The sequence below is a fragment of the Salvelinus alpinus genome, chromosome 8 (genome assembly GCF_045679555.1).
Source record: "Salvelinus alpinus chromosome 8, SLU_Salpinus.1, whole genome shotgun sequence".
Classification (NCBI taxonomy): Eukaryota; Metazoa; Chordata; class Actinopteri; order Salmoniformes; family Salmonidae; genus Salvelinus; species Salvelinus alpinus.
The window spans coordinates 45,254,273-45,267,446 of NC_092093.1; the positions used below are offsets into that span (position 1 = coordinate 45,254,273).

The 13,174-nt window shown below is 41.1% G+C and overlaps 1 protein-coding gene across 1 annotated transcript; it reads right to left on the reverse strand.

Annotated features, from left to right (window-relative positions):
• Nucleotides 1-280: 280 nt before the first annotated feature.
• Nucleotides 281-8,221, reverse strand: LOC139583206 (TATA box-binding protein-associated factor RNA polymerase I subunit A-like). Its single transcript, XM_071414039.1, has 10 exons — nt 8,074-8,221; nt 6,530-6,693; nt 6,320-6,433; nt 5,896-6,094; nt 3,643-3,764; nt 3,222-3,380; nt 2,607-2,673; nt 2,236-2,359; nt 1,930-2,087; nt 281-1,659 (listed from the first exon to the last, which is right to left on the reverse strand). The coding sequence occupies exons 2-10, from the start codon at nt 6,590-6,592 to the stop codon at nt 1,526-1,528; spliced, it is 1,140 nt and encodes a 379-aa protein (XP_071270140.1). The 5' UTR covers nt 6,593-6,693; nt 8,074-8,221; the 3' UTR covers nt 281-1,525.
• Between the last annotated feature and the right edge of the window lie 4,953 nt (nt 8,222-13,174).

Sequence of the window (13,174 nt, forward strand, 5' to 3'; positions counted from 1 at the left end):
GGGAAGAAAAAAGGGGTTACATATTTATTTTTATCAGTTTGGTAACACTTGCAATTCACACACACAAATTCCTCTAGCCATATGAGCTCACTGAAATGAATGACTATATTCCCTAGGTGTGAATTACGATTCATTCAGGACACAAATATTGCTTTACCCAGAGTGTAAATATTGAATCACTCACACATTACATTGAAAACTAATATAAATCAAACTAAAGTGCCATGGGTGAAACAAAAACACTTAGGCTTCACAGATTAATTCATCACAAACAACTTCATTCATTTAGAGCTATTCAGCCACCCAATCAACAGTGTTTAATCAGTAACAAATGATACAAAATATAGCAGCCACATTCACCATACCACAGAGACTACAAAAATGAATCAGGTACAACAGCACAAATTGAAACAACCAAGTCATTCACTTTACAGTACAGAGTATTTGATCATGTAACTTCCTGACTTTACATAGTACTGGCCATAAACCACAGTTAGTTGTTTAGGAACAGAAGGCTTCATCACAGGTTCTGATAACAAACATGAGTATGTGATGTAGTCCTTAATCATGATAAAGCTGGGCCCACTGTTCCCTGGCAGCCTGCGAACCCTTGGCCTGTGAAATTGAGCTCTGTTATCCTGCATCAAGAGGCTGGAGGGGTGTAAAGTAATCAGATTTGCGTTCCACCTGTGTGTGTGTGATGGATAGGTGTGGAAGGAGCCACGGGTGTGTGCTCTCCCTCCCTCTATTTTACCTCAGGGACCCAAGGCTGCTTCCAACCAGGGATATCACTCATGTGATGTCATCACACAGAGACAGAGGACTCCAGAGCGAAGGCACAGAGGTTTTATCGAGGGTGTCTGTCGTGTCACGTGAACGTGACTGAAGAATCGCAATAGCAGTTTACAAAAATTCTCATCCCCCCCCCTCTGTATCGCTGCACTATCCTTTGCGTCTGTTGCCATGAAGCTGCTCTTTGGTGTTGCCAAATGTTTTAGCAATTCCAACACGTTGCCTCCACCTAAATGCAGCTGGGTTCTCCATGAATCAGCGGAAGTTCAGTTGAGGTCACACCTGCCTCAGAGCATATTACCTCCTAGACTTAATACCCAACCTCCCTATTCCCTACCAACTACCACAGTGAACACATGCTTCAATTTCTGCCTCAGCTTCTTTTAAAAACGACAGAGCAGCAGCATGCAGAGCAATTCAAAAACGTAGCTATAGCTTTGAGTGCTCCCTGGTGGACAATCACAGAACTTGACGCGTAATACACTGCAGGGCAATGAGAGAGGCCTGCCTCTTGAAGGGGAGAATGGTCATTGTATGCAGATAACCAAGAACATTCTAGACAAGAAAAATAATGTAGTTGGAACAACTGTCATGGAAGGGGAGAGAGTCTGACCTGGTGACTGTATGAGGTGGTCATGCCTGCCGATCTGGCAATTGTAGAAGCTCTTCACACATTTTCAAAATGTTTGTTCTCGCCACTGTGCCCGGTGGCATTGCAGGATCTTCCTCAAAGTCAGTCTTGGCTTTGCTGTCCACTTTCTCTTCTGAGCCTTCTTATATTTCTTAGCTGTTTAGGATTACTCTTAGCCTTTTGAGCCTCAGCAGTTACTCCTTTTCGGGCTGCCTTACCGCAGTAGATGGAGGTATCTGGCAAAAGAGACAACAAATGGGTTAGACTACATAAGATGTTATACTGCCACTTTTCCACTATCAGAACCAGTGAAAACTAGACCTAAGGACAGCCAAGCATGTTGGTTCAAGGAAGTAAACACGTATTCTTAAACTAATTGTATATTTTGCCGCATAGTGCCAAGGCTGCAAATACTGATAATAGGTGGGGACATCTCTTAATCTCACACAACTGAAAGAAAGTAATACTCAAGAAAATAAAAGGTGTCACTGTGTGGCTTTACTTACAGCGAGGACTAAAGGCTCCAACAACAAAGCTCTTCACTTCCAGTAGCTCTCTATTCTCTGCCGAATCTTTCCTGGCCTGGAATGTTGAGAAGTGTATTGCTAGCCACCAGTCCTTTCTGTACCCCATCTCCACTGCAAAAGTCTTCAGCCATTGTTTTCTAAAGGAAAATATAAATCCGTGGAATTGGCACAAATTAAGCATGACATAAGGACTTGCCAATTCGCCATGAGAAGAGATAAGCAATGTATGCCGAATTTAATTTCTTCGAAAGGGAGTGCATTTTCAATTCATGCAGCCATCCTTACTTCATCTTCAGTCTCTTGATGATGTTCATCAAATGGTTCCAGACATCTAAGTTGCTCCTCCAACTGGAGTAGTCCAGGAGATCCAGAACCACACCTAGAGCCTTCTGAAGATCACCCTCTTTCTCTGGAAAAAACCCTCATCCTTTACTATGAACACCTTCATAGGACCAACATCGATGTGAAGAGCACATCCACTAAACACATTAATCTGAGTGCGTAAAAGCCACCGAGGACAGAAACACGCACGACAACATTGAAAAATGAATAAAACATCAAGATAGACTTTAAAATGGCTCGTTTTCCCCTCATTTTACACCCCATTGTCCCTTTAAGACTCAAAATCAATATATTGTTATTCTATATTCACATACCCGACTGTACCAGAAGAGAACAGTATTCCGGCATCAACTCATGACTTGGGACCAATGTATGCAGGATCTAAGGCAAATGTAATCGAAAACATGGACTCATTAAACAGTACAGTACCAGTAGGCTATTGAGGGGCAGAGTGCAGGACTAACTGTAGCCTAGAGACTTCTGGGTAGCAATCAAGTACCTTACTGTGATTGTTTTAAAATGAAATGGTCAAAAAGAAACAAATTGCTTCTTAGCAAAGAACCATTTCTCAAGCAAGAATTTTGCTAGTACTGTCTGGGAGTGGCCTTTGTGGGGAGGGGAAATCCGAAAACTAGCTGTTATTGGCAGACGTTTGGAACGCTCTTTCTTATTGGTCTATTAACCAATTTACCACCTGGTGATGTCACCAAAACTCCACCCCAACAAAACAGGCGGACATTTCAGGCCTCTCTTCAAACAACTCATACACTAAAAGGACGTTATAATTTTCACAGTATTATTCAAACCTGTGGAAATGTATATAAAACACAGGAAAATCATTTTACTGCACTGGGCCTTCAATAATGATAATAGTGCCCAACATTTCAGCTAGATTCCCCTGTTAAGAACAGAAATGGCCTCAGTACTACCTTCAGCACTTTCAGAAGTTTCTTCAGTGGGTGGTTATGTTTCTTCATGTACCGGTATAGGTAGAGATGGGCATTGGGGTTGGGGGGGAAACTGTTGTCATAGGCATAGTCATTTAGAACCTTCACAGCTCCCTCGTGATCGTTGTAGAATTCCAGCATCTGCCATTGGCACACGCAAGTCAAAACATTAGATCATCATAGGTAGTCTGATAAGGGAAAGTAGTTCAATGATGGAAAAGTAATACAATGATGGAAAAAGAGGATGCCAGGGGCCATGTTTAGTAGGGCAAATTGTAGCAAATCGTTTTGAAACGGAAAAATGAAAACAAGTATTTTTACTGGACAAATTCAGGTAGTATGTTACCGTTCGATTTGGAAATTGTTCATGTTTCATGCATACTGAACACGAAGCAGTACTTACATCAATGTAACTCAGAACAAAAGGATCCCAGACACCAGGAAGCTTCATGATCTCCTTCAGGTTCACAGAAGATTGTCGGAAGTAGCTATGCATTTCTTGGTTGACAGCTGCATCATACTCATCTAAAATATGTCAAAGTCCATGTTAAGCTAAAGCACAACCACAGGTTATGGTTACCTTTTATTTGGCCATGCTTTTTGAAATGTATTGGTATTGTCCCTAAAGGCACAGTTACATTATCTGGCCAGTAGATGGTGACGTAACATAAGGATTTCTACTATCCCAATTAGAGGTCAACCGATTATGATTTTTCAACGCCAATACCGCTTATTGGAGGACCCCAAAAAAGCCGATACCGATTAATCGGACGATTTAAAAAATATTTATTTGTAATAATGACAATTACAACAATACTGAATGAACACTTATTTTAACTTAACTTAATAAAATCAATTTAGCCTCAAATAAATAATGAAACATGTTCAATTTGGTTTAAATAATGCAAAAACAAAGTGTTGGAGAAGAAAGTAAAAGTGCAATATGTGCCATGTAAAAAATCTAGTTTAAGTTCCTTGCTCAGGACATATGAAAGCTGGTGGTTCCTTTTAACATGAGTCTTCAATATTCCCAGTTAAGAAGTTTTAGGTTGTAGTTATTATAGGAATTATAGGACTATTTCTCTCTATACGATTTGTATTTCATATACCTTTGACTATTGGATGTCAGTATAGCTTCCTTCGTCCCTCTCCTCACCCCTACCTGGGCTCGAACCAGGAACACATCGACAACAGCCACCCTCGAAGCAGCGTTACCCATGCAGAGCAAGGGGAACAACCACTCCAAGTCTCAGAGCGAATGACGTTTGAGACGCTATTAGCGCACACCCCGCTAACTAGCTAATTTCACATCGGTTACACCAACCTAATCTCGAGAGTTGATAGGCTTGAAGTCATAAATAGCTAAATTCTTGAAGCACAGCGAAGAGCTGCTGGCAAAACGCACGAAAGTGCTGTTTGAATGAATGCTTACGAGCCTGCTGGTGCCTACCACCGCTCAGTCAGACTGCTCTATCAAATCATAGACTTAATTATAACATAATAACACACAGAAATACGAGCCTTATGTCATTAATATGGTCGAATCCGGAAACTATTATCTCGAAAACAAGACGTTTATTCTTTCAGTGAAATACAGAACCGTTCCGTATTTTATCTAACGGTTGGCATCCCTAAGTCTAAATAGTCCTGTTACATTGCACAACCGTCAATGTTATGTCATAATTACGTAAAATGCTGGCAAATTAGGCGGCCCAAAACTGTTGCATATACACTGACTCTGCGTGCAATGAACGCAAGAGAAGTGACACAATTTCACCTGGTTAAAATTGCCTGCTAACCTGGATTTCTTTTAGCTAAATATGCAGGTTTAAAAATATATACTTCTGTGTATTGATTTTAAGAAATGCATTGATGTTTATTGTTAGGTACAGTCGTGCAACGATTGTACTTTTTTTCGCAAATGCGCTTTTGTTAAATCATCCCCCGTTTGGCGAAGTTGGCTATCTTTGTTAGGAAGAAATAGTCTTCACAGTTCGCAACGAGTCATGTTAGCAGGCAATATTATCTAAATATGCAGGTTTAAAAATATATACTAGTGTATTGATTTTAAGAAAGGCGTTGATGTTTATGGTTAGGTACACATTGGAGCAACGACAGTCCTTTTTCGCGAATATGCACTGCATCGATTATATGCAACGCAGGACACGCTAGATAAACTAGTAATATCATCAACCATGTGTAGTTAACTAGTGATTATGATTGATTGTTTTTTATAAGATAAGTTTAATGCTAGCTAGCAACTTACCTTGGCTTCTACTGCATTCGCGTAACAGGCAGGCTCCTCGTGGAGTGCAATGTAATCAGGTGGTTAGAGCGTTGGACTAGTTAACTGTAAGGTTGCAAGATTGAATCCCCGAGCTGACAAGGTAAAAATCTGTCGTTCTGCCCCTGAACGAGGCAGTTAACCCACCGTTCCTAGGCCATCATTGAAAATAAGAATGTGTTCTTAACTGACTTGCCTAGTTTAAATAAAGATTAAATAAAGGTGTCAAAAAATACAGATTTCCGATTGTTATGAAAACTTGAAATCGCCCCTAATTAATCGGCCATTCCGATTAATCGGTCGACCTCTAATCCCAATGTCATTGAAACCAATGAATAATGGTCACTTGGGGGTTGCCAGGTGTCCTCTTACCTGTGCTGGATGCAGTGGCTTTCTTGTCACACCAGATGAAGTAATCCAGGAAGCCACTATAGGCCTGGATCAGCCTAATCCTCTGGGACTGACCGGCTGACAGCTTGCCATACCTCCAGCTCTCAGCGATGGACAGCTGACGCTTGGCGTCCTCAAACTGCCCATTGACCAGGAGATGGAACGAGTGCTCCAGACAGACCTTCAGGACAAACTGATTCTTCAATGCACATTGGCATACATTTCCATTGCAAACACATTGTTTACACATTCCATCTATTTGTTTGTTTTTGAAGGTGTCATAATGGCTCATAACAAAAGTATAGACATGGTGACTGTCCTATATTAACTTTTTTTAACCCATTGACTTAGGGTCCTTTAGTTGGAATGATAGTGTAGAGATCAAGAGGTCAATTAAGGAATATACCTTCAGGTAATGCTTTACTCCTGAGTGTTTCACTCGCTCATAGAAACTGTTGTAGTCTTCCAGCTTCGAGTCGGGATGGTGGTGTAGTATCTCTGTGCCTATCCTCCAAATTATCTGAAAGACAAAGTTTGAAGAAATCAAACTTTGCATTTATACAGTACTTATTAGCTACTCTTTGTGAGAGTTCAGTCAGTGCAAAGATAGACCTACCTCAGCGTAGAGTTGTGGCATGTTTGCAGTGATATCCTCCAGTGTCTGTGAGTAACTGGCCATGTACTCTGCGGCATCCTGCCATCTATGGTGCAGCAAGACCTCCCTGATGTGCTGGAGGCAGTTCCTTGTGGTCTTGTGAAAGCCAATCTCACGGGGTGTCTCTAATGAAACAACAGACATTGCTACTGGTTAATAAGAGCATCTTATGTATAGATGAAAACAATAAATCGGGCATTAACATACACTACATGACCAAAGGTATGTGGACACCTGCTCGTCAAACATCTCATCAAAATCATGGGCATTAATATGGAGTTGTACCCCCTTTGCTGACCTAACAGCCTCCACTCTTCTGGGAAGGCTTTCCACTTGATGTTGAAACATTGCTGCGGGGACTTGCTTCCATTCAGCCACAAGAGCATTCGTGAGGTCGGGCACTGATGTTGGGCGATTAGGCCTGGCTGGCAGTCGGCGGTCCAATTCATCCCGATGGAGTCGAGGTCAGGGCTCTGTGCTAGCCAGTCAAGTTCGTCCACATCGATCTCAACAAACCATTTCTGTATGGACTTTGTGCACAGGGGCATTGACATGCTGAAACAGGAAAGAGCCTTCCCCTAAAACTGTTGCCACAAAGTTGCAAGCACAGAATTGTCTAGAACATCATTGTATGCTGTAGCGCTAAGATCTCTTCACTGGAACTAAGGGGCCTACCCCAAACCATGAAAAACAGCCCCAGACCATTATTCCGCCTCCACTTTACAGTTGACACTATGCATTCGGGCAGGTAGTGTTCTCCTGGCATTCGCCAAACCCAGATTCGTTCATCGGACTGCTAGATGGTTAAAGCGTGATTCATCACTCCCGAGAATGCGTTTCCACTGCTCCAGAGTTCAATGACAGCGAGCTTTACACTACTCCAGCCGACGCTTGGAACCGCGCTCGGGGATCTTACGCTTGTGTGTGGCTGCTCAGCCATGGAAACCCATTTCATGAAGCTCCCGACGAACAGTTCTTGTGCTGAAGTTGCTTTCAGAGGCCGTTTGGAACTCGGTAGTGAGTGTTGCAACTGAGGATGATTTCTACGAGCTATACGCTTCAGCACTCGGCAGTTGTCTGTGAGCTTGTGGGCTACCACTTTGCAGCTGAGCCGTTGTTGCTCCAATATGTTTCCACTTCACAATAACAGCACTTACAGTTGGCAGCTCTAGCAGGGCAGAAACTTGACTAACTGACTTGTTGGAAAGGTGGCATCCTATGGTGGTGCCACGTTGAAAGTCACTGAGCTCTTCAGTAAGGCCATTCTACTGCCAATGGTTGTCTATGGAGATTGCATGGCTGTGTACTCGATTTTATACACTTGTCATCAACAGGTGTGGCTGAAATAGCCGAATCTACTAATTTGAAGGGGTGTCAACATACTTTTGTGTATATATAGTGTATGTAGTACTTGTCAGTAAACAGCAGATTGAACTAGCTAACTAGCTGGTTTAGCTTACTCAAGGGTTCACATATTCTTCTACACACTCCATTTTATAAATGACCTTTAAATAAAGGAGGCGCCAGGGGAAGGTTTGGCTTCTTGATTCGTTTTCTGTTGATTGATTCATCGTCATCTGAAGACTCATTTTCGCCCTGTTCTTCTCCAGGCGCCCTCAGTTCTGACTACAGATCATCCATGACTCACAGTTCTTCATATTTAAGTAATATTTGCATTCAATTTGGGGTTCAACATATGTTCCAAGGTCAAATAAATGCCTCCAATGCAATACACTGTATATGAAATACTTATTGGTTTATAGGGAAAAAACTATTCTAGGTGGCAAAGTAAAAGTGGTGTTGGGATTACTCACTAGGGTCTGTAGAATCTATATATGGTGTTATTTTATGGGGGACTGAGGTCTATGGCAACACTTTCTACTCCACCCAGTCCATAGCCCCCAGTACAATACACTATAGAGTACCACAATATGAGTCATACCCATAAAATAAATTGTTCCAATCGTTTTTCCCTTACTGGATTATAGAAACACTTAAAATAAGGTCTGTGTTTCGTGTAGGCTTACTTTTGAGTGACGTTTTGATAACCGTGTAAATCTCTCTAGGTCCAGGACAAGCTGACTTATCAATATATTTGCTTGTATTTACCCCTAAAAATTAACTGCTAATTAGCTGCTAATGTGGCTATCATAAAGACCTAAAAATGCCATGATTGATCTGGATGAGACTGCCGAATCGAGACAAAGGAAAGAATCTCTTGATTAACTATATCTAATGTTAGCAAAATGTAGTAATGAATACATTTCTTTAAATTGACAATTCTGTGAACTGTTTTGTGCAAGTTTTAAATTGACACAATATACCTGTTTGCAAAGGTCAGCTTGAGATGACGTGCAGGAGCTTGCAGGGATTTGTAGTCTTGCATGTCTACTTTGACGCTAATTAGCATTTTAGAATCTGAGAGAAAATAGACCCGAATATATTGATGAAAGTCACCTTGTCCAAGAGTGATTTAAATGGTTATCAAAACGTCATGACAGGGTAAGCCTATACAAAACACATCCCTTAAGTGTTTCTACAATTCCTTAAGGGGAAAAATGAATGGTGGAAAAACGATTAGAACCATTTCCCTGTTCGGGTATTATGACACCGCCACTTTGGGGCTCTATAGCTGGGATAGGCAACTCTGTTCCTGGAGCGCAGCAGGTACTACAGGATTTTGTTCCAACTAGGCACCACACCTGACCAACTGAGCTAATTGATCAGTTCAGTGATTGCCTAAATTCAACACACCCGCTGTTCCAGGTTGGTAAATCAAAAACATGAAGGGTCTGCGGCACTCCAGGCCCATGGTTGCCTAGCCCTGCACTATAGGCCTATAAATTACATATTGGCTTAAATAGAAACAACTATTCTAGATGCTGAAATAAAGTGGGGTTGGGATTACTCACTAGGGTCTTCATTTTAATTTGACTTTATAACAAGAGGGCTTTGTGTTCGAGCCTATTTAAGAAATAAGAGGTAGGCCTACCTGTTTCACAGACAATTATAGGCTATACTGTCCATAGATCTAACCTATATAATAATGATTTAACAACAATATACAGGAAAAAAATATAATAAATTAGGGAAGGGAGTTTGTTGCAGAGATCTGGTGTTGGTGGAAGAACTGGTAAAGGGTGGACCTAGTGCTAAAGTAGGAGTTGACTGTACTGATAGTGACGCTGTTGTCTGGGGTGATAAGCGTTAACTGTGGAGTTGACCGTACTGATAAATGCATAGATAAGAATAATTTGACACAACAGATGGTAAATTAAAATAAGGCTCTTGAACCACCAAATCTGAAGCATAAATTGTATGGGGGTGGCATGGATGTTGTGAACGATCAGAAAGTTAAGACTCAAATCGTCTGTGTGTGTGGGGGGGGGGGGGACAAAAATGCATTTTGGGATTGTCATCATATTGTCATCATATTGGCAATACATTCCATTATGCAGCATAATGAAAAATGTGATTTCCAATTTTGTGAGAAGGTTGACAAAACCGTGCAATGGCCAATTGGAAAACCAATTGTCACTAAACATAGTGTCAAAAATCTTAGGAATATGTGGGACAAGAATGGAGGTTTTGTTAATCAGCCTCAGCCTCAGTTTTGTTAATCAGATTGAGGAATAGGTTGAGTTGACCAATCCGTTGGGCCGTCACCCATATGTAATGAAATAGGAGATGAGGATGACAGCACACATTTAAGTCGGTGCAACAGTCAGACTAAACTAACTGATACAAAAACACCAAACACAGAGGGGGGAGGAGAAATGCTGTGAAAGGTAAATATGGTGAAGAATGTGTCACACAGCACAAGAAACCCCAAACACTTTTGTTTTTGTAAATCACCAAACTGTAAACAAGCACTGATTGTGTTGGCATATCTCCAGATAGTCAAAAGGATGTTGAATCTGCTACTTTTCTATGCAATTCAATCATGTTGAGTGCAAGTACAGCCATTGTAAAATGGATTTAGTTTTAAAGGGGACTGTGACACAGCTATACAATCTATTGCTAGTGACAACAAAGTGAAATTAAACAAAATGGTAAAACACTTCCCTAGAATAATGTAGGTAAGTAGGCCTCGAATAGTACTGGGGGAAATATTAATATTATTTATGGGGGGGGGGGGGGGGTTGAGATAATTTTAAACAATAAAGGCAATACTTGGGGAGATATTGAGAATAGGCAGAAAGGGCTCCCGAGTGGCCCAGCAGTCTAAGGCACTGCATCTCAGTACTAGCTGCATCTCTAATCAAATCAAATGTATTGGTCACATACGTATTCAGCAGATGTTATTGTGGGTGTAGCGAAATGCTTGTGCTTCTAGCTCCGGCAGTGCGGTAATATCTAAAGAGTCATATCTAACAGTTTCATAACATATATGGAAATCTAAGTAAGGAATGGATATATACATATACACTGCCGTTCAAAAGTTTGGGGTCACTTAGAAATGTCCTTGTTTTTGAAGAAAAAGCACATTTTCTGTCCAGTAAAATAACATAAAATTGATCAGAAATAGGGTGTAGACATTGTTAATGTTGTAAATGACCATTGTAGCTGGACATGGCAGATTTTTTATGGAATATCTACATAGGCGTACAGAGGCCCATTATCAGCAACCAAATCCTTCTGCAATTATGTTAGCACAGCTGAAAACTGTTGTTCTGATTAAGGAAGCAATAGAACTGGCCTTCTTTAGACGAGTTGAGTATTTTTGAGCATCAGCATTTGTGGTCCAATTACAGGCTCAAAATGGCCAGAAACAAAGGCTTTCTTCTGAGACTCTTCAGTCTATTCTTGTTCTAAGAAATGAAGTCTATTCCATGCGAGAAATTGTCAAGAAACTGAAGATCTCGTATAACGCAGAACAGAGCAAACTGGCTCTAACCAGAATAGAAAGAGGAGTGGGAGGCCCAAGTGCACAATTGAGCAAGAGGACAAGTACATTAGTGTCTAGTTTGAGAAACAGACGCCTCACAAGTCCTCAACTGGCAGCTTCATTAAATAGTACCCGCAAAACACCAGTCTCAACGTCAACAGTGACGAGGCGACTCCGGTATGCTTGCCTTCTAGGCAGAGTTGCAAAGAAAAAGCCATATCTCAGACTGGCCAATAAAAATAAAAGATTAAGATGGGCAAAATAACACAGACACTGGACAGAGGAACTCTGCTTAGAAGGCCAGCATCCCGGAGTCGCCTCTTAACTGTTAACGTTGACTGGTGTTTTGTTTCTGGCCATTTTGAGCCTGTAATCGAACCCACAAATGCTGATGCTCAAAAATACTCAAGTAGTCTAAAGAAAGCCAGTTTTATTGCTTCTTTAATCTGCACAACAGTTTTCAGCTGTGTTGAGATAATTGCAAAAGGGGTTTCTAATGATCAATTACCCTTTTAAAATGGTAAACTTGGATTAGCTAACAACGTGCCATTGGAACACAGGAGTGATGGTAGCAGATAATGGGCCTCTGTACGCCTATGTAGATATTCCATAAAAAATCTGCCGTTTCCAGCTACAATGGTCATTTACAACATTAACAATTTCTACACTGTATTTCTGATCAATTTGATGTTATTTTGATGGACAAAAAATGTGCTTTACTTTCAAAAACAAGGACATTACTAAGTGACCCCAAACTTTTGAACGGCGGTGTATGTCAGAGCGGCATTGGACGAAGATACAGTGGCATAGTATAGAATACAGTATATACATATGAGATGGGTGATGCAGTATGTAAACACAATTAAAGTGACTACGATACCGTAGAATAGTGTGGAGTGCAGTTTATACATATTGTGACGACCCTCCTGCTCTGTCTGCCGTATTCTTTCGCTTTGCTCTTGTTTTCCTTATTAGGATGTTGGCGGGCAGGGCTGGGAGGGTCGTCAGCGACATGGGACACACCTGGGCCCGGGTGTGTCCCCGGATAAATGCACCAATTCCCCGCTCATTGGGGAGACTCTCTCCATGCAGACACACTTATAAGTTTTGGTTGTGGCATTTTTGTGGCCGTTTGGTTGCTTTGGCACCTTTCAACACCCCTCATTATCACATTTATGCACACAAACACTCACACTACTGATTACTGACTACACACACCATTGTTAATTGTATTTAGTTTACTTCAGTTAAGGAATAACAAAATATATTTTTGTTATCTCCACGAGCCGGTTTGTGATGAGTAATGCTAGATATGGAAACATTATTAAAGTGGCTAGTGATCCATTTCTAAAATTGGCAGTGATTCCAAATCTTTGTCTATAGGCAGCCGCCTCTGATGTGCTAGTGATGTTTCGCAGTCTGATGGCCTTGAGATCGAGAGACTGAAAAGCAGCTTCTGTCTACAGACCCTGGTTCGATTCCAGGCTGTATCACAACCAGCTGTGATTGGGAGTCCCATAGGGAAGCGCACAATTGTCCCAGCGTTGTCTGGGTTTAGAGTTTAGGCCGTCATTGTATATAAGCAATTATTTTTAACTGACTTTCCTAGATAAAGGTCAAATCAAAACATGTAATTAAATAAATTGTCTTTGTTATAGGACTGTAATTTGTTGCAATGCTTTTTTGTCATTTTATTGGCAATGACATGTGACTTGGAT

Coding starts and splice junctions, on each gene's coding strand:
- LOC139583206 (XM_071414039.1), bottom strand. CDS start 6,592: ATGGCCAGTTACTCACAGACACTGGAGGATATCACTGCAAACATGCCA. Junction 2,360..2,606: donor TTCTCTTCTGGTACAGTCGG/GTATGTGAATAT, acceptor GGTTTTTTCCAG/AGAAAGAGGGTGATCTTCAG. Junction 2,088..2,235: donor ATCAAGAGACTGAAGATGAA/GTAAGGATGGCT, acceptor ATTTTCCTTTAG/AAAACAATGGCTGAAGACTT.